The following is a 27,749-nucleotide window of genomic DNA, read 5'->3' on the forward strand; positions in this document are numbered from 1 at the left end:
TTTCAAACTATTTTACAAAACATATTTCACTCAAAATACCATATCAAACGCATATAATGATGTCAATGTTGTTAAACTTACGGGGTGTAACACACGCGAACGCGATGAAGGATTGAGACACCAGAAACTAACAAAACACAGTTGTGGAAACATGAAGGAAAATGATCCGAAATCAATCCGAAATACACCTGAGCTCCTCGGGACCCCGTTCAAACATACCAACAAGTCCCATAACATAATACGGAACTACTCGAGGCCTCAAAATATACATAACAATATCGAAACGATGAATCACACCTCAACTCGAAATCAATGAACTTTGAAACTTCAAACTTCCACAACCAATGCCGAAACATATCAAATCACATCCAATTGACCTCAAATTTTGCACACAAGTCATATTTGCCATTACGGACCTGCTCCAACTTCCTGAATCAGAATCCAACCCCGATATCAAAAAGTCCACTCTCGGTCAAACTTTTTAAAAATTCTAACTTTCGCCATTTCAAGCCAAATTCTACTACGGACCTCCAAATCATAATCCAGACGCGCCCCTAAGTCCAAAATAACCCAATGGAGCTAACGGAACCATCAAAAATCCAATCTGAAGTCCAATACTAAAAAGTCAAACTTGGTTAATCCTTTCAAATTTAAAGCTTCTAGCTAAGAATCATTCTTCCAAATCAATCCCGAATAACCTGAAAACCAAAACCAACGATTCACATAAGTCATAATACATCATATGGATCTACTCATACCCTCAAACAACCGAGCAAAGTATAAATGCTCAGAACGACCGATCGGTTCGTTACAAGATGATTGACTATTATAAAATCTATACAAATTTAGATAGATGGGATATTTTTGCTTACAGTTTAAATTCATGAGCTGCACATGAAGCATATCTCATCTAATAAGAATATTCCGAAGTATTTTCCTTTCATTAGTTTTGTTGTTCTATCATAATTATAACTCTTGTTGTCGATATTACAATCTTCTTGAATGTGCAATGTAAAATTCGTTATGTGAAAAACATGTTATGTCAGATGTGAGCACGTGATTTTTGTTTCGCGCGACAATCGCTCCAAAAGAAATAAAAAATGTGACAAATGGTCCTGCTGTACAGGTTTTGGATTTTGTGTGGCATATTCGTTAGTTATCTGTAATCCCGTCCGTGTTTATTTTTAAAATAAATAAATAAAAAATGTGCATCTTTCATTTTTATTTCTGTCATTAAGTGATGTTAGTATAATTAATGTCAATTGTATGTAAAATGTTGTTTATGGTTTTATATGGTATTATTTGGTAAATTAATTCAAAAGAAAAAAAATAATAAAAGAGAAGAAAGAATTCTCGGACTTGGGCCAGTCCAATTTTAAATAAATTGGCCCAAACAACTCAGCCCAAAACCCGTGCTTGCCCCGGTCCAGACCAGCCTACTTTAAGAACGTCCAAACGACGCCGTTTTAATCCAGTCTGATCTGGGCCGTTGATCTCAGATTGATCAACGGCCAAGATCACTTCCCCATAACCCACTGATGAACCCGACCCGTTTCCACCCGGACCGACCCAAACCCCTTTAGGATGAAACGACACCGTCCCCCATCAGCCAAGAGATCCTGACCCTTCATCGCACCCCATCCAACGGCTAGGAATCAACCCCTCACTAACTATATAAACCCATAACCTTTACCCTGCCCCCTATCCGAACCCCCAGCCTTAGGTCACCTTCGTCCCCATCCCCTTCCCCTCTAAACCCTCGCCGCCCCTGTATTCTTCACCATGAAAGCCGGCGGCATGAACGCCGGTGGCCTTCACCTTAACACCATAGGACCACCTTGACACCCTAAACATGAATCCACCAACCTTTCAGCTCGAATCCCATCCCACCGTCTCGAATCTTCATTTGAAGATTCGAGTCAAAACTCGATCTACACCGATCTGCCCTAAATTCTTACCAGACAGTCCCCGGACCCCCCTCGTGACCAAACCATGCTTGGTTTGGTCCGAATCTAACCAAGAAAGCCCAAGTCCCAAATCTACCATCCACGAACCCTAGAAACCCCAAGCCTGGTCCGTGTCTGTTCAAGCCAAGAGATTAGGGTTTCATGAACCTTAATCAAAGTGTTTCTCATTTGAGAAGCACTTCGATTAAAGTCCGTTCAACCTTGAGGAGGATCTGTTCAAAACACAAGTGGATTTTTTCTGATTTTTTCTCTCAAAGCTTTAAGGTGAGTTAATTTTCTTTTCTTTATTTCAGTTTGTGTGTTTGTGTGTTGTTAAAGGTCCGTCCGTATGGCCAAACATTTTGTTTTAGTTTGTGCTTTTGAACTGCTATTTTCCACCTTGACCGGACCTCTGTATTCGGTCAAGTCTTTCTTCGTAATGTACGTGTGTAAACTGTATGTTCAATTGAATTCGTAATTGGTCATTCAATTAGCTCCCGAGGTCATTTCTGTATTAACATTGCAATCTGAACCCTTGTGTGATACTCTTAGATTTCTGATTTTTGGCTACGATTGTACGTGTTATGATTAGTATAGTCGAGTCGACATATGTCGTCAATTAGTTTCAGTTGCCCGAACAATAACCAATTGACCTGCTTCTGTTAAGCATTGCCTGAATCAATTAGGGACTGGGTTTAGTAACTTATAGTTGTTAATTTGATTTCAGAAATCTAAGGTTTGGTCTGTTAGTTACAGCCTGAATTGGAGGGCATGTGCATTAGTGCACAACATGTGCATAAAAGCCATTCTGATTAAAATAATTTGACAACATGTTTGTCAGATTATATTCTTGCTGCCCCGTCTGCCTTTTAGTTTAAATATTAGAGGGTACTGTCAGGAATATCATGGGGGAGGTTTATACTTAATTAGCTAAGTGGAAACTGAAAAGGGACAACACATGGGAGGGGACCTGATTGATTAACATGCTGTTCAAATAGCCTGATTTGAAGCTATAAAAGAGGAGGATAGAGAACACAGGAGATCATATAGAAAAGAAGAGAGGGGGAGCTGAAGATATACACATATAGACATAGATACACACACACACAGAGAAAAAGAGAATACACACAGAAAACTTAGTTTGGAGATTGAGAGTTGAAGTTCTGAAAAGCAGAAAAAATTGGAAAAGAACTCTGTTTGATAACACAGACAGACCAAACTAGAAATTGCATTCTTCTTGCTGTCTTGATTTCACTGGTCTCAACCTGTTTGTCCAATACTGATTTCTTCTAAATCCAACTGAGTCTACTGGTTGTTTGTTGGTTTACTCTGGGACTTGGTCTAGCTGGGATCTTGATTCTATTCCAATTATTTTGCTTGTTGTTGTTGCTGCTATTCTGTTTCTTGCTGCTGCTGATTTCCCTATCTTCTTCCTCTTCTCCTTTACATTTTCAGTATTTCCAGGTACACATCTCGAGTCTCACATTGGTGTAGCTGATTGTAACATTGAAAAGCATGAATCGAAAGATCTGAAGAATTTTTTTTATCATCTGTTGCCTTACTAATAGCTTTGCGAATATTGTTAAAGTTGTATAAATCCTTTAACTTGTAGCCTAATAGAGAATACATTAATAAGTTTGTACTTAATTAATGTTTATTTGAAACTGTGGTGTTTGATTCGTTTAGTAGCATACAGGATGTAAATATAACTCATGGAATGTGAAACTATTTATTGTGATTGTTAAAATTAAATTCACTCTTTCAACATTCTTTGAATAAGTAGAGGCAAATGGCTGTTAAATCTAGCCAAATATAATACAGTTTTGAATCACCCAGTTTCGATTTCTTTAGGCAGTTTATAGGACTAGTTTTGAATATCATCGGTAGTATTCTTTAATAAGGAATTCTATTAACCCTGTTTAAGCAAGTTAATCTAAATTCGACTTAAAGATGTTTATTCGGATTAAGTGTTGTATTTCGTTAGAATAAACGGATTTCTTTGTCAAATTAAAGCATTTTTCCATTGAAGTACAATGTTTTCTCAACTTTGTAAATAATTAACCATAAGAATCCGGATTAGGCCAAAGCATATAATTAAATTAGCATGTACCTTTTTTTCTTCTTCTAGTTTTAGAGACAAACGCATTAGAAATGTAGCCACTTTAGGATATCCTTTCTAAAATAGAGACGAGCCTCGCCAAATAAAATGCAAAATTGCGGGGCCCTCAATAAATAACCATAATAAATTTTTAGAATTCGGGATAGGCCGTTTAGTGAATTTCATGGCCTTCTACAAAAAATAATAACGCGCTAGACTCTTTAGGCGTGACTTAATAATTTAACCTTCTTAAATATGGGTGCACATTGATGTGACCCAAATCCCAATCTCAACGGAGTCAAAATGTGTCGACGATCACGGGTGCATTGATTGTGACGTGGTTCGAGATGCATTTTCGCGACGTTGCAATTCTATAAAACTAAATGATAATAATAAAAGCGGTTTAAACTTAATAAAGCACATAAGTCACAACATGTATTTAAATCAGATATTTAGCCATTAAGACAATTTAAGCGACCGTGCTAGAACCACGGGATTCGAGGGTGCCTAACACCTTCCCTTGGGTCAACAGAATTCCTTACTTAGAATTTCTGGTTCGCAGACTTTATTTGGAAAAGTCGAAAATTTCCTCGATTTGGGATTCAAGATAAACCGGTGACTTGGGACACCAAAAACCAAACCTTTCCCAAGTGGCGACTCTGAATTAATTAAATAAATCCCATTTCGAATATTGTCACTTAAATTGGAAAAACCACCCGCGCATTTTAGCCTTCGGGACGGGCGCGCAAAAAGGAGGTGTGACATCAGATAAAATCGAACATTGAGAATTTGAGATTGTTTGACCACATGCTTGAATGATCCACTTTTATTTAATTTTCTTATTCTCTCTCTTATTTAATGGGTTAATTTCATAAGAATTACTCAATTTATAGTATAATTTAAAATGCGTAATAACTTTATGTTAGCGACAGTAATTTTCTCAACTTTTTCATATGTTGAAGTTTATGAATAAAAATAAGATAAGACGTTATTTTTGTATAGAAATTATACTATTAGGTTACATTTCCAAGATTTGTAGTACTATTATACTCCCTCGGGCTAAAATAAGTGACTTTTTAGTATTTGACACACCCCTTAATAAAATACAAACTCATAGAAAATAAATAATTATTTTGACTAAATTACCCTTTATTAAATTTTGCATATTGTTAACTTGACACATTAGGATACTTAAAGAGGGCAAATTTGAAAAACTATAGTTAATTCATTCTTGATTATATAAAAAGGACACTTATTTTTGGATCAAAATAAAAAAGGCTAAAAAGTCACTTATTGTTGTTGTTGTCTCCTGGAAACAGCCTCTCTGCCCCTCGGGGTAGAGGTAAGGTCTGCGTACATATTACCCTCCCCAGACCCCACTTGTGGGATTACACTGGGTTGTTGTTGTTGTAAAAAGTCACTTATTATAAACCGGAGGGAGTATTTATTTTTGTAACTTCTTTAACATTTATACTATTTGCTTTAAATATATAAGCTATGGAGTAAGATTATTATGTTATGGATACTCAAAGGTAAGTTTTACAAAGTGGTGGTTAGACCGGTCATGATGTATGAGACTGAGTATTGGCCTGTTAAGAACTCACATATCCAGAAGATGAAAATAACAAAAATGAGGATGTTGAGCTGGATGTACGGGTACACTAAGATGGATAAGATTAAGAATGAACATATTCAGGAGAAGGTGGGCATGGCTCCCATTGATGACAAGATGTGGGAAGCGAGACTCAGATGGTTCGGACACGTACAAAGGAGAAGCCCAAATGCTCTGGTAAGTAGGTGTGAGCAGCTAGTTTTGGAGGGCACGAGAAGAGGTAGAGGACATCCTAAGAAGTATTGGATAGAGGTAATCAGGCAGGACATGGCGAGACTTCAGATTTCCGAGGACATGTCCCTTGATAGGAATCTGTGGAGGTCAAGTTTTAGGGTTGTAGGTTAGGAGATAGTTGATTCTTTCCTTACTTCGTATCTTTGTGAGGCTAGTCTGGTAGGATTTTTGTCGAAGTCAGTTAGTGGCGATGTTGTGTCTTACTACTCTTTTGTTTTTCAAAACGTCGGGTTTATGTACTGTCTATCGCTTTTGCTTTGCATCTACTTTCTCATTTTCATGGTGTTATTTTTTCTATGTTTTCTGTTGGTAGTGCTGGTATTGTCTCTTTTCGTCTTCTTGAGCCGAGGGTCTTTCAAAAATAGCATCTCTACTCCCTCGGGTTAGGGGTAAGGTCTACGTACACACTACTATATCCAAATCCACTAGAGAAATTTTACTGGGTCGTTATTGTTGTTGTTGATATATATATTTAGATTCAAATCTTGTCATTTTTTAGTTTTCCTAACTTACTAATTAGTTAGAATGCTAAGTTGAAAGGATTAATATCCACGGTAAAAGGAAAACTTCAAATCAAAAGACATTTTCTCTTTTTATGTATGGAGATTTTATTTTACTCTCTTGTAGGTGGAGGTTGAGGAGATTTCTGTCTCTTTCATGACAATCTTATTTAACTATATACAGTATTTTGTAAGCAGTAGATTTATCATCATCTCTCCATATCTATTTTATTATTTCACTAAATTTCACATTAAATTTGGTGACACCGATAGAGCCGGAGGTAAATAATAAAGCTTCATGCTTTTCCTCAATAAATTAGAAGTTACAACATCATAAGCCAACATACAATAAATTTCCATTAGTTTTCGAGTTTTGTTTTGATTGAAAATGATTTAGACTTTATTATAGGTTTTGCAATTACTTAAACTTGTTTCCCTAATACTTTTCTCAGGGGGCGATGTAATGATCCGGCCGGTCATTTTGAGAGTTGTAGTCCATTTTCCTCATTTACTACTCCTTTTGTGCTTTTATAGAAGTTATGTGACTTACTGGGTAAGTTAGTTCGAGTCCGGAGAAATTTTGGAATGAATTGAGGCACTTAGACTCATAATTGAAATCTTAAGTTGGAATACTTGACCGGATGTTGAATTATGTATAAGCGACTCCGGAACGGAGTTTTGATGGTTCCATTAGCTCTGTGGGGTAATATTGGATTTAGGAGCATATCCGGATTGTGATTTGGAGGTCCATAGTTGAATTAGGCTTGAGATAACGAAAGTTAGAAATTTGAAAAGTTTGACCAGGGGTGGACTTTTTGATATCAGGGTCGGATTAGAATTATGGAAGTTGGAGAGGGTCCACAGCGTTATTTGTGACTTGTGTGCAAAATTTGAAGTCATTCGGACGTGATTTGATAGGTTTCGGCGTCATTTGTAGAAGTTGAATTTTCTTAGTTTCAATAGGCTTGAATTGGGATGCGATTCATGTTTTTGATGTTGTTTGAGGTGATTTGAAGGCTCGACTAAGTTCGTATCGTGTTTTAGGACTGGATGGTATGATTGGTTGAGGTCTAGGGGGCCTCAGGTGGATTTCAGGTGGTTAATGGATCAAGTTTTGAACTTAAAGAGTTGCTGAAGATTGGCACGTGAGTTGTTTGTGTAGCATGTGAGTTATTTGTGTGGATCCAGATATTGATACTATAGCACGCGAGTTGTCCATGCAGCACGTGAGTTGTCCGTGCGAATCCAGATATTGGTATTATAGCACGTGAGTTGTCCATGCAGCACGTGAGTTGTCCATGCGGATTAAGCACTTGGGCTGTAGGAGCCCATCCAGAGTCTGTACACACCCCGAGTGAGCGCAGGTACCTACTGAATGCGAGTGCCAAGTGCTGAGCTATTGAGAAAGACTGAGTGAAATTTTCTCTGAGAGGATGCTTTTGATTTCATTATTGTTGCACTTATCTGCCAAATATCACTAACTTGAATTTTTCTGAAAGATATTATATTTTGTTTTACATGAACTTGACATGAGGTAATTGATTTGACCTGAATTAACGAATTTAAAAGCATGCATGCTTTTCTATGTTGAAATTATTGAAATTGAACTATAATTGTAGAGCTCATCACTACTTTTAGTTCTTTATTTAGTCTTGTTACTTACTGAGTTGGTTGTACTCATGATACACCATGCACTTCGTGTGCAGATCCAGGTGTTTCCGATCATGGAGGGTTTTGACTTCTTTTGCTAAGTTGACCATTTTGGATATTTTGAGGTAGTTGCCCGGTGTTTTCGCGGACCTTTCCTCTCCTTCCCTATCTTTATGTTTATTGTATTTACATCTATACTTTCATAAACATTTCTTCTTCAGACTTATGATGTATAGGTGCTCATGAACTCAGTGACACCCCGATGTCAGGAGTTTCCGCGTTACATTTTGGGTTTCTACCCCGTTTATGAGAATTTTTGTTATTTAAAACTAATTGGATTCATTTTCTGTTAAATGTTGGAAGTATCTTGGAAATGTTGGCTTGCCTAGTACCACGTTAGGCTACATTACGACAGGTAAGGATTTTTGGGTCGTGACAAGTTGGTATCAGAGCCTAGGTTACATAGGTCTCACGAGTCATGAGAAGGTTTAGTAGAATCTTGTGAATCGGTACGGAGACATCTGTACTTATCTTCGAGAGACTGCCAAACCCTTAGGAAACTTCATATTCTTGAATTCCTGTCATGTGAATTTGTTGATTCCGGTAACTAAACTTCTATCATTTTATTCTCTCACAGATGGTGAGGACACGTGCTATCAGATAGGATGGGCAGCCACCAGTACCACCAGTTAGTGCCGCAAGAGGCCGAGGTCACGGTAGGGGCCTCGGTAAGGGTAGAGGTGCAGCTCGTACAGAAGCTAGGACCGCACCTGCAGACTCACCAGTCGCTCTAGCTTAGGAGCAGGTACCAGATACAGTTGAGCCAGTGGGGCCAACCTAGGCACCAGCTGTGTCCATCGTGATTCTAGGCCTTCAGGCACCAGCTCAGATTCTGACCGTGTGCACCAATGTTGCTCAAGCGGTCTCTATTCCAACCGTAGTAGCTACTTCTTAAGTCGGGGGAGGTACTCAGACTCCCGTCGCGTGCATACTAGAGTAGGTGATGCAGGGACTCCAGACACCAAGGGTATTACCAGCTTAGCCGGTTGCAGTTGTCCAGGCCCAGGTAGTTCCTGCTATGACTGATGATGAGCAGAGGAGGCTCGAGAAATTTGGGAGGCTTCAGCCGCCATCATTTAGCAGGGCTGAGCGGAGGATATGTCACACCTTCTTTTTCTATCCGGAAAAGGGTATAGGGGAGTTTTTCCAATTAAAGTAACAATAACCGAAACAGGATTATTTATATCAAATTTAGAGTCGTCACTTGAGATAATTTATGGTATCCCAAATCACCGGTTTAAAATCCCGAATCGAGGAAGTTTTGACTCTTATTTATGGTCTGCGAACATAGAAATCCGAGTAAGAAATTCTATTAATTCGAGAGAAGGTGTTAGGCATTCCCGGGTTTTGTAGTTTTAGCACGGTCGCTCAACTATTATTATTGGCCTAATTATCTGATTAATTACATATGTTATACTTGTTGTGCATTTTTACCCTTTTAAAATGCTTTAATTATTTATGGAATTATTCTGGAACAAGTTACGATTATCGTACACTTGTTTGTTTGGTACACATTGTGGAACGTGTCACGGGAACCGTACTCATGATTTACAACATGTCTAAATTATTAACATTATTAGTTGTTATGGCCGGGTCACATAAATGTATCCCCAGATTTGGAAATTATGTACCATAACTACGTCATGGGAATCGTACCCATAGCTATGATAGTTTTATTATAAACGCGCATAAAGCAAACTACGAATGTTCAAAGTATTTTCTACACTAGCTTTGGTCTTAATGTGGGGGCCATAGATTATGGGATTTATTTGTGGATGGAACACCTCAATTTATTTCAAAAGATTTGTACTCAGCTAAAGCGAACTCGGATGTTCATATTTAAAACTACTTTGAAATTAGGTATCACAACTACGTCATGGGAACCATATCCATAGTTGTGATGATTTAATTACGTGACTAAAGAAAACTACAAATGTTCATACTTACTTCCTAAATTAATTCGAGGTTTATGGACAGGCCACAGATGATAGCTAAGGCGTCAAAAGTTGTGCATGCTTTTAACCATTGAAATATTGGGCCATCAAGAGGCCTGTTATAAAAGCAAATCTTTGAGGAAGATAAGGTTTGCGGACTTGGCCTCGAATTTGAGCCCAAAAGTTAAAGAAATCAAGGGCCAAAACCCATTGAGCCTAGCTCCAAACAGGCTGCCTCATCTGGGCCAGAAACGGGCCAATTTTTCCCATCATGAGAGCCTTTGATATTAAGGCCCACTTGAGACTTAACCTCTTCTAAATCACATAAATCTGGAGAAAGAAATCAAAGGCTGACCAAGCATATTTTGAATCTAATTTATCACCATGCTATTAGTAACAACAATATAAAACTACTTAACCCAAACTACCAATTAATTACATTGAAAACATGCGGGTAATTACTTCACTTGCAACCGGAGATTCAAATATCACCTGACAATTTAACATTGAATATTCTTTGGAATTGTATGAGCTTAGACCCCAATTTTTAGAAAAATACACCATGGGAACATGTTAATCAACAGACCGTTCAGTGAACACTTCAAAGGAAATAAACTAAGGATATTATACATTCATCATGGACTTCCAAATGACTCCAATACATGGAGGCTAAACTAGTGACACCATTCAGTACTACTTGTCCCAACACATATATAAACATCAGAATCTATCTATATGGGAATTTTGTATCTCCTGGCAGTAATGGACCATTGATAATCAAACTATAACTAAATAAAAATGAGTAAAGCTCAATCTATGAAATAATAGACAAACATAATCTAAGCTATCAAACAAACACCTAATGACTACAATGAGATTTCAGCAGTAGCCTTCAGAAAGCTGTCATCTTTTCTATTGACACTTCAAAAATTCCCTTTTATCTTTGAATCTCAAGGATATGACCATGTCAAAGATCAGGTCCTTCGAGAGCATGGCTTCACACATGACATTCCCTACTAAACCATTGACCAACTAGCAAATCCAAACACTTTTATAAAAGCTGAGAAAACTAGAAAAAGTTAAATAACTCAACAGAAACACATGTGAAAGAACACTGAAATTTAGCATTTTGAACATTAAATTCACACTACAATTACATATTCTGAAGGGAAGAAAACATGCTTGCACTTCAATGGTCACTCAAAGTTCAAGATGGTACCTGGTTATAGAACAAAGACAAGGTAAAGGAGCTGATATCAACAAAAAAGCAAGAAAAATTGTAACTCAGCAGCAGATGGCAGCAGTACCCAGCTCCAAACTTAGTCCATACTTTGATTTAGCAAAAAAAAAAACAGACTCTTCCCAGAACTTTGATCAGATCTAACTTTTTTTTTTTTTTAAATTAGAATTTTGATCAGATCTAATAGAACAGTAAAGCTGAAACTTTTTGGGTATTTTTTAGGGTCAGAAAATCTCTCCTTAATGAGTGAGGGAAGGGTCCTCTTTATAGATGCTCAAATATGTCATGTGCTGAAAAGGATAAGAATTATTCCCTTTAACCCCACCCCCTAAACTTCAGGGAAAAAGAATCTTTCCAAAACTGAAGTTGGGCAGTTGTTGGATAGTTGTCCATATTCAGATATTTTCACATATTTTTTTATCAATTCTAGACAGCTGGTATGATTCTAGAACGTTCTCCTTTAGTCTGGGCCCATTATCCTGGTTAAATGGCCCAAGACAGGCCCAAGTCATGGTCAAATCATGGCCAAATAGCCTCAGACAGGCCCAAGTCCAATACCAAACTCGGGCCTAGACTGAACAAACCTTCATTTGGCCAAATAAGAATCAAACCCTCAAGAATCCCTATTTTACTTCCTCATTAATTCCCCCTCATTTATTGTTTATTACCTCTTTTACCCCCTAAATTTCTAACCGATGCCAAACAGGGTAATTATCCCACTTCATTGCCCTCTTTTAACTCACAGAATCAGTATTGTTAACAAGCAACTAATCAAATTGATCAATGCAAGTTAATCACAATCAGCAAATAATTGAACCAATTAATTGACCAAACTCCAAATAGAACCTAAAATAGAGTGATTATCTAAAAGAAAAGAAAAGATAAAAATATTTTTTCTAGTACTCCATGCATACTGTAAAAACACACTGATTCTAGAAAAAATAGAAAGGGGGGGTAGAAAATCACCTAATGGATTCAAAATAACCTGGTCAGAACATAAATCTCCGACGACCCTCAAAGCCTCATGAATTCCGCCGATATGATTGACTGATCAATACTCGGCGGCTTCGAGATGAACAACAACCAATGCCAATTGATTGTTCTTGTCTAGAACACTCCATTGACGGAGGTTCTAGGTTATAACAAATGACCATGAGCCAAGAAATCAGAAAAGGGGAAAAGAAACATATTAGGTTTTCTTCTATGGATTTTAGATCCGAAATTAAAAGGATTTGGTAGAGATTTAGGGGAAACTAGTGATGGATTTGGAAAGAGGGGGGAATGGTAATTGTATGGTGACAGTTTGGGCCGATTTGGAGCGTCGCCACCGGGCGGTGGGGTGTGGAAATTTGGTACGGCTAGGTTAAGGCTTGAGAGAGATGAAGTGAAGTGAGAGGAGTTTGAGGGTTTGGGTGTGTGTGTTTTTCAGACAGATATAAAAGAATTAGGGCTTTAGTTCCTAGCCATTGGATGGAGGAAGATGGACGGCCAGGATTAATGACTGCCAAAACGGCATAGTTTGGGTATTAGGGGATCTGGACTGGGATGAGTGATAATTGGGCTAGGGCGGACGGAGGAAAATTGGGCCATGGCAATCAGGCCCAATCCCGTTTTGAAACAGCCCCCTTTTCTTTTCTCTCTTTTCATTTTCTTTTTTTTAATTAAAAAACCCTAATTAAATTAATTAAATCCTAAATTAAATCTTAAATTAATATTACCTAAAAAATAAAACTAATTATCTATTTGTAACAATTACAAAATTATTTAATCTTAAATTAATGAAGAGAAAAATACTAATCTAATATTAAAAGCTAAAATGAAAAAATAAGCAATATTTTTGTGATTTTAATTTAAATAATATAATTAATTATCTAATTAATCCTAAAATATGAACACAAAATCTAAATTCAATGCATGAAATTTTTGATATTTTTTCATGATTTTAACATAATTAAATGTGCACAAAATGCAAACAATTAACCAAATCCTACAAAAATCCTATAAAATTGCAAATAATTTGGGAAAAATCTATTCCTTTAATTTGTAGGAGTATTTCACATAGGGAAAAAATCATGTGCTCATAGGATGCCCAGGGAAAAAATCATGTGCACATAAGGTTTGCGGACTTGGCCTCGAATTTGAGCCCAAAAGTTAAAGAAATCAAGGGCCAAAACCCATTGAGCCTAGCTCCAAACAGGCTGCCTCATCTGGGCCAGAAACGGGCCAATTTTTCCCATCATGAGAGCCTTTGATATTAAGGCCCACTTGAGACTTAACCTCTTCTAAATCACATAAATCTGGAGAAAGAAATCAAAGGCTGACCAAGCATATTTTGAATCTAATTTATCACCATGCTATTAGTAACAACAATATAAAACTACTTAACCCAAACTACCAATTAATTACATTGAAAACATGCGGGTAATTACTTCACTTGCAACCGGAGATTCAAATATCACCTGACAATTTAACATTGAATATTCTTTGGAATTGTATGAGCTTAGACCCCAATTTTTAGAAAAATACACCATGGGAACATGCTAATCAACAGACCGTTCAGTGAACACTTCAAAGGAAATAAACTAAGGATATTATACATTCATCATGGACTTCCAAATGACTCCAATACATGGAGGCTAAACTAGTGACACCATTCAGTACTACTTGTCCCAACACATATATAAACATCAGAATCTATCTATATGGGAATTTTGTATCTCCTGGCAGTAATGGACCATTGATAATCAAACTATAACTAAATAAAAATGAGTAAAGCTCAATCTATGAAATAATAGACAAACATAATCTAAGCTATCAAACAAACACCTAATGACTACAATGAGATTTCAGCAGTAGCCTTCAGAAAGCTGTCATCTTTTCTATGTACACTTCAAAAATTCCCTTTTAGCTTTGAATCTCAAGGATATGACCATGTCAAAGATCAGGTCCTTCGAGAGCATGGCTTCACACATGACATTCCCTACTAAACCATTGACCAACTAGCAAATCCAAACACTTTTATAAAAGCTGAGAAAACTAGAAAAAGTTAAATAACTCAACAGAAACACATGTGAAAGAACACTGAAATTTAGCATTTTGAACATTGACTTCACACTACAATTACATATTGCGAAGGGAAGAAAACATGTTTGCACTTCAATTGGTCACTCAAAGTTCAAGATGGTACCTGGTTATAGAACAAGAACAAGGTAAGGGACATGATATCAACAGAAAAACAACAAGAGAAAAACCTGTAACTCAGCAGCAAATGGCAGTAGTAGCACAACTCCAATTTAGTCCATATTTAAACCTGAAATCCAGTAGAGTTTCTGAATTCTTGCTAAAGAAAATCAAAAAGAAATAAACTAACTCCTAATGAAGATCAGATCTAATAGAACAGTAAAGCTGAAACTTTTTAGCTATTTTTTAGGGTGTGAAAATCTCTCCTTAATGAGTAAGGGAATGATCCTCTTTATACATGCTCAAATGTGTCATGTGCTGAAAAGGTTAAGAATTATTCCCTTCAACCGCACCCCCCTAAATTTCAGGGAAAAAGAATCTTTCCATAACCGAAATTGGGCAGCTGTTAGACAACTGTCCATATTCATATATTTTCACATAATTTTTTATCAATTCTAGACAGCTGGTACGATTCTAGAGCCTTCCCCTTTAGTCTAGGCCCATTGTCCTGGTCAAATGGCCTAAGACAGGCCCAAGTCATGGTCAAATGGCCTCAGACAGGCCCAAGTCCAATACCAAACTCGGGCCTAGACTAACAAACCTTCATTTGGCCAAATTAGAATCAAACCCTCAAGTCCCTATTTTACTTCCTAATTAATTCCCCCTTTTAAGTTTTGTTTATTACCACTTTTACCCCCTAAACTTCTAACCGATGACAAACAAGGTAATTATCCCACTTCATTGCCCTCTTTTAACTCACAGAACTAGTAATCGTTAACAAACAACTAATCAAATTGATCAATGCAAGTTAATCACAATCGGCAAATAATTGAACTAGTTAATTGACCAAACTCCAAATAGAACCTAAAATAGAGTGATTATCTAAAAGAAAAGAAAAGCTAAAAACATTTTCCATTACTCCATGTATGTTGTAAAAACACACTGATTCTAGAAAATATAGAGGGGGGGGGGGAGAAAAATCACCTAATGGATTCAAAACAACCTAGTCAGAACATAAAACTTTGGCGACCCTCAAAGCCTCATGAATTCAGCCGAAAAGGCAGACTGATCAAAACTCGATGACTTTGAGATGAACAACAACCAACGTCAATTGATTATTCTTGTCTAGAACACTCCATTAACGTAGGTTGTAGGTCACAACGAATGGCCATGAGCCAAGAAATCAGAAAAGGGAAAATAAATAAATTAGGTTTTTTCTCTGGATTTTAGATCCAAAATTAGAAGGATTTGGTGGGGATTTAGGGGAAACTAGTGATGGATTTGGAAAGAGGGGGAATGGTAATTGTATGGTGACAGTTTGGGCCGATTTGGAGCATTGCCGCCGGCCGGTGGGGTGTGAGAATTTGGTGCGGCTAGGTTAAGGCTTGAGAGAGATGAAGTGAAGTGAGGGGAGTTTGAGGGTTGGAGGGGTGTTTTTCGGACAGATATAAGGGAATTAGGGCTTTAGTTCCTAGCCATTGGATGGAGGAAGATGAACGTCAAGGATTGATGACTGCCAAAAACGGCGTCGTTTGGGTGTTAGGGGATCTGGACAAGGTTGAGTGATAATTGGTCTAGGGCGGACGAAGGAAAATTGGGCCATGGAAATCAGGCCCAATCCCGTTTTGAAACAGGCCCCTTTTTTTCTCTCTTTTCGTTTTCTCTTTTTTTTTTAATTAAATTAATTAAGTCCTAAATTAAACGCTAAATTAATATTACCTAAAAATCAAACTAATTATCTATTTATAATAATTACAAAATTTGTTAATCTTAAGTTAATCAAGAGGAAAATACTAATCTAATATTAAAAGCTAAAATGTAAAAATGAGCAATATTTTTGTGATTTTAATTTTAAATACAATTAATTATCTAATTAATCCTAAAATATGAACATAAAATCTAAATGCAATGCATGATATTTTTGACATTTTTTCATGATTTTAACAAAATTAAATGTGCACAAAAATGCAAACAATTAACCAAATCCTACAAAAATGAAAACATGCTTGCACTTCAATTTCACTGATGTCGTTGCTATTACTGTTTGCTGAACTCCTTATTACACCAAAACCAAAATGAAAAGACTAGGAAAATCTATGATCTAGGAGTTACAAGATTCCTATCTATATGTCTTCAAACTTGATATTGAAACCTCCGCAATTCTGCCATGCATCTTGAACTATTGACTCGCACTCTCGAGGCGAGCTTCTGTTATTTCTAACTTGACTTGACCCCATTCTTTAGGCGAGTTCCTGCTATTGTCTTGGGCTTAACTCTGATATGTATTCCCTCGTTCCCAGGTGGGTTCCTGCTACTTGACTTAATTTTTGAAATGAATTCCATTGTTTCAGGTGGGCGCCTGTAACTTAAACTCGAAATGCATTCCCTTGTTTTCTAGGTGGGCGCCTGCAACTTAAACTCGAAATGAATTCCCTAGTTTTCCAGGTGGGCGCCCGATACTGTCTTAAAATGTTGAAATAAATTCTCTTATTCTCCAGGTGGGTGCCTGACGCTGACTTAAAAACTTTGAAATGAATTCCCTTATTCTCCAGGTGGGCGCCTGCAACTTAAACTTTGAAATGAATTCCCTTGTTCTCCAGGTGGGCGCCTGATGCTGACTTAAAACTTTGAAATGAATTCCCTTATTTTCCAGGTGGGCGCCTGATGCTTAAACTTGAAATGTATTCCCTTGTTCTCCAGGTGATCGCCTGATGCCAAAACTTGAAATGTATTCCCTTATTCTCCAGGTGGGCGCCTGATGCTTAAACTTGAAATGTATTCCCTTGTTCTCTAGGTGGGCGCCTGATGCCAAAACTTGAAATGTATTCCCTTATTCTCCAGGTGGGCGCCTGATGCCAAAACTTGAAATGAGTTCCCTTGTTCTCCAGGTGGGTGCCTGAGGCCAAAACTTGAAATGAATTCCCTTGTTCTCTAGGTGAGCGCCTGATGCTTAAACTTGAAATGAATTTCCTTATTCTCCAGGTGGGCGTATGAGGCCAAACCTTGAAATGGATTCCCTTGTTCTCCAGGTGGGCGCATGATGCTTAAACTTGAAATGTATTCCCTTGTTCTCCAGGTGGACGCCTGATACCAAAACTTGAAATGTATTCCCTTGTTCTCCAGGTGGGCACCTGTGAGTAAAACTTGAAATGGATTCCCTTATTCTCCAGGTGGGCGCCTGCGGCTTAAACTTGAAATGGATTCCCTTAATCTCCAGGTAGGCACCTGCAACTTAAACTTGAAATGGATTCGCTTATTCTCCAGGTGGGCGCCTGTAACTTGAATTGAAATGAATTCCCTTATTCTCCAAGTGGGCGCCTGCGATTACAACAAACAGACAAAACAAAAGAAACTTTTCTGCCCCAGTTTGGTACTAGGAACATCTGTGAGTGTTAATCAAATCATTTTATCCAAAAGAGCTCTAAGAATTTAAAAGCTAAATCCCATTATTCAGGAGGACCCTGAAAAATTAATATTAAATCTCATCTTACGCTAAATCCCATTATCTATGAGGGTCCTAAAAACTTAACTCAATCCCATTATCTAGGAGGGTCCTGAGAACTTTAAAATTAAATCCCACTATCTAGGACGGCCTTGAAAAATTGAAATTAAATCCTATTATCCATGAGGGTCCTGAGAATTTACGGCCGAACATGTCTGGCACACTCTTTCCTCACGGGGGTTCCTCCGGAACAAATGAAATTTCCTGCCCCTGTTTCAATTAAAGAAAATCGTATCAGTTTGAAAATGTGGTAGGTAGTTTGCGGCATTCTTGCTGAAAGTGGCCTTTCCACTGCCATGCTTTGTTCCGATTAGTTGCCTTGGGCTGGCAAAGAATTGTTTGACCTTTTGATAGAACCCCAACCACAGAACCCTGAACGACCTGAGTGCCCCACACTTATCCTGATGTTTTACATTTTTGTCCTTCCATTTTGAACCTATTTATTTCCTCAAAGTTCACAAAACCACTTGAACACTTGAACTCCCCTTAACACCTTATTTCTCATTTTGAATCATGCTATTTCTGGTATGCTTTGGCTGCACTTTGCTTTGTGCAATTGAAAGTTGGTAATAAGTTTTGAAATCCTTTCTTACTTGCTTAACAAGGCTAATATTGGAAAAGATTGGAGAAGTAGACCCAGAAGAAAATGAAATGAAGTGACTTCGAGAGTTAGGAATAAAGAAGAAAATTTGAAACAGGATGACTGTTTGATGAAGAAAGGGAAAGAGACTTATCTGAGCAAAGCAACTGACACCAATGATCATGACATACATTTCGGATTAATCAGCCCAGACCGTTCACCTTATCAAATTTCATTTTGTGCCCCATCTTCATACTTTGAAACCGGGATTTTCCATAACCAATCTCTCTGCAAAGTCATGAGCCTCATTCGGCTTGCAGTGCCCTGACGGGTTTTCACCAACAAACCTCTCCCATTTGTTTATCTCTCAACTCACCGTCGCCTTACGGTGTCCGCAAAGGTTTTCACTAATAAGACTCTCTAATTTTGGTTTTCTCTCAGCTTTTCATCGCCTTACGATGCTCGTGAGAGTTTTTACCAATAAGACTCTCTCATTTATTCATTTTCCCTTGTGTAGGACGGAGTGTTGCCCCTGATGTGAATCATACCTCTATCTTGCTTGACTTGGCATTCTTTAAAGATTGATCGGAAGGTCTTTCTTTGGACGGTAATGTAGGCTTTTGGATAGGGTTAGAAAGAAAGGATATCATAAAGGCTCAAACAGATTAAAAAGGCTCAAAATTACAACTTTTGGAATCAGCTCTTTTACAAAACCACCACTTCTGCCCTAGTTCCTTTGAGTCTGGGGAATTTTTAATTTTTATTTTGGTGGGACCGAACCGTGAGGCTGCCTACGTATCTTTAAAAGGAATCAAGTCGAACGTAGTTCAAGACATCGAAGTTGCTTTGTTTTTGTTACTTTTCTTTTGCTTTCTCTTTTTTCTTTTCTTTTTCTTTTTTTCCTTTTGCTTTACTTTTCCTCATTTTTTCCATTTTCTCTTTTTCTTTTCTTCTTGTTCTTTCTATTTACATTTTCTAAACTCTAACTTCCGATTCCAAAAGAGGAGTCCGAAAGGAAATAAATAAGGCTCAAAGGGGGTAACAAAGAATAAAATCATTTAGATAGCTGAATAAAATGCCTTCGTCATTCCAATCTTTGAAACATGCCAAGTACAAACAACACAATTAGACAAATCAAAGAAATCATACATAATATCTCTTAACTACATCAAAATTGACAAACATATCTATACATTTGCCTTATATATCTGTCAAATACAAAGTACTATTAGACAACACTCTTGTTACAATAAATGACCCCTGCCAATTTGGCGCGAACTTGCCTTTAGCTTCAGCCTGATGTGGAAGGATACGTTTCAATACTTGCTGACCCACTTCAAATTTTCAGGGACGCACCTTCTTGTTTTATGCTCTTGCCATTCTCTTTTAATACAATTGACCATGATATACTGCCGCCAGTCTTTTCTCGTCAATCAGACTTAATTGCTCCAATCGAGTTTTGACCCACTCATCATCATCAATTTCAGCTTCAGCAATAATTCGAAAGGATGAAATCTCTACTTCTGCGGGTATAACTGCTTCAGCCCCATATACCAACAAATAAGGAGTTGCACCTACTGAAGTGCGGACAGTACTGCGATAACCCAGCAAGCAAAAGGCAACTTTTCATGCCATTGCCTAGAAACTTGCACCATCTTTTGAAGTATCTTCTTTATGTTCTTGTTGGCCACCTCAACAGCTCTATTTGCCTTGGGGCGATACGGGGTGGAATCTCGATGCGTAATCTTGAACTGTTGACATACTTGTTTCATCAAATGGCTATTAAGATTAGCACCATTTTCCATGATGATTACCTTGGGAATTCCAAACCGGCAAATGAGGTTTGAGTGAACAAAATCAACCACTGCTTTCTTGGTCGCAGATTTGAAAGTCATAGCTTCAATCCACTTAGTGAAATAATCGATGGCCACCAGAATAAACCTGTGTCCATTTGATACGACTGACTCAATTGGTCCAATGACATCCATGCCCCAAGCAACAAAGGGCCAAGGTGCGGACATTGTATACAACTCAGATGGCGAAAAATGAATCAAATCACCGTGTAATTGGCATTGATGACACTTTCTCACAAAGCTAATGCAATCTCATTCCATGGTGAGCCAATAATACCTTGCTCGAAGAATTTTCGTTGCCAAAACATACCCACTCATATGCAGAACGCAAACTCCGGCATGCACTTCGGTCATGATAGCCGTGGCTAGTTTAGCATCTATGCACCTCAACAGTCCAAAAGCTGGAGTTCTTTTGTACAAAATTCCCCCGCTCAAGAAAAATCCACTAGCCAAATGTCGAATTGTTCTCTTTTGGTCACATGTGGCCTGCACCGGATACACCCCCATCTTGATGTATTCTCGGCTATCATGGAACCATGGTTCACCATCAAGTTCCTCCTCAACCATATTACAATAGGCATGCTGATCACAAACTTAAATATGCAGAGGGTCAACATAAGCCTTATCCGGATGGTGTAACATTGCCACCAAGATAGCCAAGGCATCGACAACCTCATTATGGATCCTAGGAATATGCTTGAACTCTACTGATCTGAATCATTGACAAAGATTATGCAAACATTGTTGATACGGTATGAGCTTTAAATCCCGAGTCTCTCATTCTTCCTGAATCTGGTGCACCAACAAATCCGAATCTCCGAAGACCAAGACTTCCTGGACTCCCATATCTACAACTAACCTTAACCCTAGAATGCATGCCTCGTACTCAGCCATGTTGTTGGTACAATAGAAATGAAGTTGGGTCGTAACAGGGAAGTGATGCCCTGTTTCAAAAATGAGCACAACCCCTATTCTAACACCTTTCATGTTAGTGGCTCCATCAAAGAAAAGTTTCCAATCTGGCTTTTCATCCTGCTCCACCTTGTCAATATGTATCACCTCCTCATCAGGAAAATAAGTCCTCAGTGGCTGATACTTTTCATCCACTAGGTTCTCGGCCAAATGATCTGCCAATGCTTGGGCTTTCATCGCGGTCCGAGTCATATAGATGATGTCAAACTATGTGAGCAAAATCTGCCACTTTGCAAGTCTTCCTGTGGGCATAGGCTTCTGAAAAATATACTTTAGAGGATCCAGGTAAGAAATGAGATAAGTAGTGTAGGACGACAGATAATGCTTCAACTTTTGTGCCACCCAAGTTAGGGCGCAACATGTCCTTTCAAGGGGAGTATACTTAACCTCATAGGATGTAAACTTCTTGCTGAGACAATAGATGGCTTGCTTCTTCCTGCCAGTGATGTCATGTTGACCCAACACACAACCGAATGAGTTATCTAGGACTGTCAAATAGAGAATTAATGGTCTCCCAGGTTCCAGCGAGACCAACACAGGTGGGTTTGATAGGTTCCCCTTGATATTATCAAATGCCTCCTGGCACTTGTCAGTCCATCTGACCACAACATCCTTCTTTAGCAACTTAAAGATGGGCTCACAAGTTGTCGTGAGTTGAACAATAAACCTGCTAATGTAGTTTAAATGCCCAAGCAAACTCATCACATCAGTTTTATTCCTTGGCGGTGGCAATTCTTGGATAGCTTTGATCTTGGACGGATCCAATTCAATGCCTCTCTGACTGACTATGAACCCCAACAGTTTCCCAGACGGAACACCAAATGCACACTTTGTAGGGTTGAGCTTAAGATTGTACCTGCGGAGCCTTTGGAAAAACTTTCTCAAGTCTCCGACATGGTCGGACTACTTTCTTGACTTTATGATCACATCATCTACATAAACCTCAATCTCCTTGTGTATCATGTCGTGAAACACAGTAGTCATTGCCCTCATGTAAGTTTCCCTAGTGTTTTTCAAACCAAATGGCATTACCCGGTAGCAATATGTTCCCCACGACGTGATGAACGTTGTCTTTTCTGCATCTTCCTCATCATCCTGGTCTTACCGTCCTTCTTTGGCACTGGCACAACATTAGCTAACCAAGTAGGGTATCGAGTAACCCAAATGACCTTTGCATCCAACTGTTTTATGATTTCTTCATTGATCTTCACACTCATGTCAGTCTTGAACTTCCTTAACTTCTGCTTGACGGGAGTGAATGCCGGATCAATTGGCAATTTGTGAACTACCAAGTCAGTACTCAAACCTAGCATGTCGTCATATGACCATGCAAACATGTCTTTATATTCAAACAATGCTTTGATTATTTCTTCCTTGATTTGTGGTTCCAAGTGTACGCTTATCTTGGTTTCCCTAATATTATCTGGATCCCCTAAATTGATTGCTTCAGTTTCATTCAAATTAGGACTGGGTTTCTCTTCAAAATGATTTAGTTATTTACTAATTTCCTCAAATGCCTCCTCTTCATCATATTCTGTTTCATCATCACACTCTATTTCTTGGATTATTATTTCAGAGTTAGATTGGCTTTTAAAACTTGGCCGAAGATTCCACATGTATGTCATGTCACTGAAATCATCATAAAAAGAATTGTACAAAGAAAGACAAAAATGACACTATCAGGAGTAATGGAAAAGGGAAATTGCATTTGATTGAAAATAAAGGATAGGAGGGTTTGTACATCAAAACAAGCAAAAAATAAAAATCTGGATTACATCCCTGGAATAATCTAGATAACAGAAAGAAAAACAAAGCAAACTACCAAGACTCCTTCCGAGTAGGGAGAGGAGTAGCGTTCCAATTGTTAAGCTTCACTTTCGGCCCAATAAACTACACGTCTGCTTTGCAGGAACCTTTCCCAATTTCCACCATGTTCACCCCATCAAATAGACTCTGGAACCTTTCAATCAACTCTTCATCAAAGTCAACTAATGGCTTTGGTATTGCTGACACTAGACGATTCACGACCCCTGACTTGACGAAAGACCTGGAGAGGCGTGGGATAGGCTTATGGAGTGACCATGCCTTCCTTTTCAACTTTTTAGCCTTCTTCACATCATCGCCTGTGGGCTTGAACCCCAAACCAAATGTACCCAGATTTTTACGTATAGACACTGGCTGCACGATACCTTGCAAAGATGCGCCCAGACCCTTGACTGGCACAAAACCATTCTTTAACATTTCATTTGCTACCATGACGGTCGCAGAAGCTAGCTTTGGACCTGGAATATATTCCCCTTCCGGAACCTTCTCAACTGACACTGTTTCGAAAACTTAGTAAACCCAAGGCCCCTTATCATCTTTAGCCTCAATAAACGGGACGAATGTATCATTGTAAGCACATAAGTTCTCATTACCATGCACAATGATTTCTTGTCTATCCCACTCGAACTTTACCATCTGGTGCAAAGAAGACGGGACTGCTTTGGCAATATGTATCCAGGGCCTACCCAACAGTAAATTGTAAGAGACGGCCATATCCAGCACCTGGAACTCCATGGTAAATTCAACTGGTCCTATGGTAAGTTCGAGCACGATATCGCCAACAAAATCTTTTCCCCCTTTGTCAAAACCTCGGACACATATATTATTCTTGTGGATCCTTTCAGTATCAATTTTCAACTTGTGCAGAGTGGAGAGAGGGCAAATATTTGCACTGGAACCATTGTCAACTAACACCCTTGTGACCACAGAATCTTCGCATTTCACTGTGAGATAAATAGCCCGATTGTGTTCCATACCCTCCAGAGGTGGCTCATCATCCGAGAAGGTGATCCTGTTTGCCTCAAATATCTTGTTAGCAATCTTCTCCAAATTGTTCACTGTGATCTTGTCAGGGACATGAGCTTCATTCAGAATCTTCATGAGGGCCCGGCGGTGCTCGTCTAAATGTATCAACAATGATAGAAAAGAAATCTGAGCGGGAATCTTTCTCAATTGTTCCACTATGGTGTAATCTTGCACCTTTATTTTCCTCAAAAACTCTTCTGCCTCCTCTTCGGTGATTGGTTTCTTCACTAGAGTTGGACTATCTTTGAGTGTCTTAGCTTTTCTTAATTCCTCTGGGGCAAAACACCTCCCCAAATGAGTTAACCCTAGGGTTTCATTAACTTCCTCTTCCACTTCTTTCCCTTTATAAGTTACTATTACTCAATTGTAGTTCTATGGGACAACCTTGGTGTTATCTACTGGCAGCTGGGTCACAGGTTTAATGATAATAGGAGCTGTGCGAGCCCCTTCAACAATTATGACAGGCTTACTTGCTACCCCCGGCATGACCACTTTCAGCTTTCCTTGATTTGTTTCCACATCATCTAGGGACCACTTCGCAACTAACATAGGTGGCTTAACATCGAGCTGGCTTAGCTTGTCTGTCAACCCTTCAATTGCTGAAGATGTTGTATTTGTGGCCACTGGAGTTTTGACTGAATTACTTTCACTGGCACGGATCATTATGATGGACTTCGAAGGCTTCTCGGCCTTCCCATCCTTATACACTATCTCAATCATATGTGTTTCGGCATGGGCTGGCAATGGATTTTGATTGATGTTGGGTGCTTCCGGGCTTTGGACCTCAATCTGGTTTGTATCGATAAGCTCTTGGATGGCGCTCTTCAAATGCCAACACTTCTCTGTGTCATGCCTCGGAGCATTAGAACAATACACACATTTGACAGAATAATCCAGGTTCTTCGAAGGGGGATTTGGTAATGACTCAATTGGCGTTAGAATGCCCACCTGCGTTAACCTCTGAAACAGACTGGTATAAGACTCTCCAAGCGGGGTGAAAATTTGCTTTCGCTGCTGCCTTTCCTTTCTATACTCTGGCCTGGGGCAAAAGTTTGGACCAATAGGGTTTTGATATGTTTGTGGAGGTGGATAAGTATTTTGTGGAGTTGGTGCATGCCATTGCGGGTAAGTAGGGGGTTGAGTATATGAGTGTGCGTGGTGGACATGGTATTGGGGTAGCCTGACTGAATACTGAGGGTCTGGTGGTAGGAAGTAGTGTTGGGGTGGATTATATGGAGTTTGGGTGTAGGTTTAAGGTTGGGTTCGAGGCTAGGTGTAATGGTGCGGTGCACCCCTTGGGCCGGGCCACGATCTTGAGACGACCATAGCAACATCTTCTTTCTTCTTTTTCCCTAACACGCCCCCGATGCCATTCTGGATCACTTGTGTGGTTTCTTTGATGGTAGAGTAACTCATGTTCTTACTCAATTTGAGCCTTTCCTCTACCATTCCTCCCATCTTCACCACTTCATTGAAAGACTTACCTATGGCCGAGACCAGATGACCAAAGTAAGTAGGCTCCAAGGTCTGAAGAAAACAATCCACCATTTTATCTTCATTCATTGGAGGGTCCACTCATGCCGCCTATTCTCTCCACCGAAAACTATACTCCATGAAGCTCTCACTGGGAGTTTTCTCTATCTTAGTCAAAGATAGGCGATCTGGGACAATTTCTACGTTGAACTGGAAATGCCGAGCGAAAGCCTGGGCCAGATCATCCCAAGTGTACCACTTGTTGTTGTCCTGGCGGGTGTACCACTCCAATGCTGCACCACTCAGACTTTGGCTAAAATTTGCCATCAATAGTTCATCTTTCCCACCGGCTCCCCTCATTTTGCTGCAAAATCTGCTCAAGTGGGCCACGGGGTCTCTATGCCCGTTATAAAAGTCAAACTTGGGCATTTTGAATCCGACAGGTAGCTGGACATCAGGAAACAAGCATAGATCCTTATAAGCCACGCTCACTTGGCCCCCTAACCCTTGCATATTTCTCAATGACTGCTCCAAGCTCTTTACCTTCCTAAACATCTCCTCGTGCTCCGTATTTTTGGGTGGCTTCTCAGTTTTGACAGGAAGTTCAAAGTGGGGAGTGTAGGAGTAGTGATCTGGGACTTTGAAGGTGGGCTCTGGGGCATAGTACTGGTTATCTTGGGCTTGGAAAACCGGCTCACTATAAGACCGATAGAGTGTAGCTGGTGGAGGTGCTACGAAGATAGGGGTAGCTGGTAGATGGGGGTATGTGGTTGCTTTGGCTGGTGGAGCTTGGATGGTTTAGGAAGTGGTGCTATGATAGTGGTGGTAAGGGATGAAACTTGGTGCATGTTGTGGGGATAAATCAACAGTGGAAGGCTCTTGAGAATGAACCAGTAGTGGGATGAAAGCAGGGTTGGCGGGGTATGATGGTGGAGGATGCCCTTTCATCCATACCTGTACATTTCGGCCATTTGGTGTTTCAGCTTATGTAACTCCTCTTTCAGACCAGGCTCAGATTCCTCCTCCTCTCTCGGCGGGTCAATAACACTCGCGTCCAATTCTTTGCCAGCCATGATCGCCTTGTGTTTAGACCTAGTACTGTACGGGTGGCTTGCCAGAATGCCGAACAAACTAACCACCATCCTGTGCTCAATGACAACAACAAACTTGTTAGTGTTTAAGATTTTAACAGATAGGCAACCGCACGTTTGGGATGCAATGCACCTAAACAATTAAAGGCTTCTACTATGTATTTGAATGGTTGCATGTTTCATCCCGGCCTTAACCAACTCTTTTCACTTTGCACTTTCTTTTCTCTCTCTTTTTTTCTTTTTTCACTATTTCCCTTTTCAGTCACTATTGATTTTCCCACTCGGTTCTTGTCGCTCCCCTCTTCTTTTGATCTCGCTTTTGTTCTCTTGTTTTGCCATTCTTTCTTTCCACTCAATTTCTTTTCTTTTTATTTTTTCTTTCTTTTTTCATTTTATGGTTATGATCGAATCCTGTGGGGATTGCCTACGTATCATGACGCCGCATGAATCAGATAAATGTGAAATAAAGAAAGAAATATTTTTTGGGTTTTCAAATTTTCATTAAATAAAAACATTCTGATTTTATTCTATTACAACGACTCCGTCCTACAGACTTAAGCATTGAAAACTAAAAAAAGACTCAAAGTGGACTAAATAGACTCTAAAAGAAACTGCAATACATACTCAAAAAATAAAATCAGGAGTACATAAGTGCCTTAAATGCTGCTCCAGGGGCCCACAGGACATCAATCGGTCTCGTCGCGGGCCTACGTACCATATCTTCTTGGAGGCAATATAGGTCATCCATTATCTGACGGACAAAAATCATGACTGCAGTGAAGAATATGGACCTGGTCATGTCCTCGCATTCGTTGCACTTCATCACAATATAGTCAGCAATTCTCATAATTCTCTCCCTGATAACGCCCTTTTCTTGTAGCAGACGTCCAATTTGTTGAGATCTGGCCTCCAAAACTTGTGGGGCGCATGATTTTGCTCTTGCAATTGTTGCAGGTCCTCTTCTAGTTGCGACA

General features: G+C 39.1%; 1 protein-coding gene across 1 annotated transcript; it reads right to left on the reverse strand.

Moving 5' to 3' along the window:
- Positions 1–23,251: 23,251 nt before the first annotated feature.
- On the reverse strand, positions 23,252–26,757 carry LOC142165941 (uncharacterized). Its single transcript, XM_075224332.1, has 5 exons — positions 26,639–26,757; positions 24,682–25,250; positions 24,163–24,552; positions 23,779–23,937; positions 23,252–23,682 (listed from the first exon to the last, which is right to left on the reverse strand). The coding sequence occupies exons 1-5, from the start codon at positions 26,755–26,757 to the stop codon at positions 23,252–23,254; spliced, it is 1,668 nt and encodes a 555-aa protein (XP_075080433.1).
- Positions 26,758–27,749: the final 992 nt, after the last annotated feature.

This window comes from Nicotiana tabacum, chromosome 11 (genome assembly GCF_000715075.1).
Source record: "Nicotiana tabacum cultivar K326 chromosome 11, ASM71507v2, whole genome shotgun sequence".
Taxonomy (NCBI): domain Eukaryota; kingdom Viridiplantae; phylum Streptophyta; class Magnoliopsida; order Solanales; family Solanaceae; genus Nicotiana; species Nicotiana tabacum.

What these genes read in the sequence shown, in the direction of transcription:
- LOC142165941 (XM_075224332.1), bottom strand. Translation starts at nt 26,757, where the DNA reads ATGGCTGGCAAAGAATTGGACGCGAGTGTTATTGACCCGCCGAGAGAG. An exon ending in CAAATGGCCGAAATGTACAG is followed by an intron (nt 25,251 to 26,638) that starts GTATGGATGAAA and finishes CTTTTGCCCCAG; the next exon opens with GCCAGAGTATAGAAAGGAAA. An exon ending in GGTCATGCCGGGGGTAGCAA is followed by an intron (nt 24,553 to 24,681) that starts GTAAGCCTGTCA and finishes TAACTTATAAAG; the next exon opens with GGAAAGAAGTGGAAGAGGAA.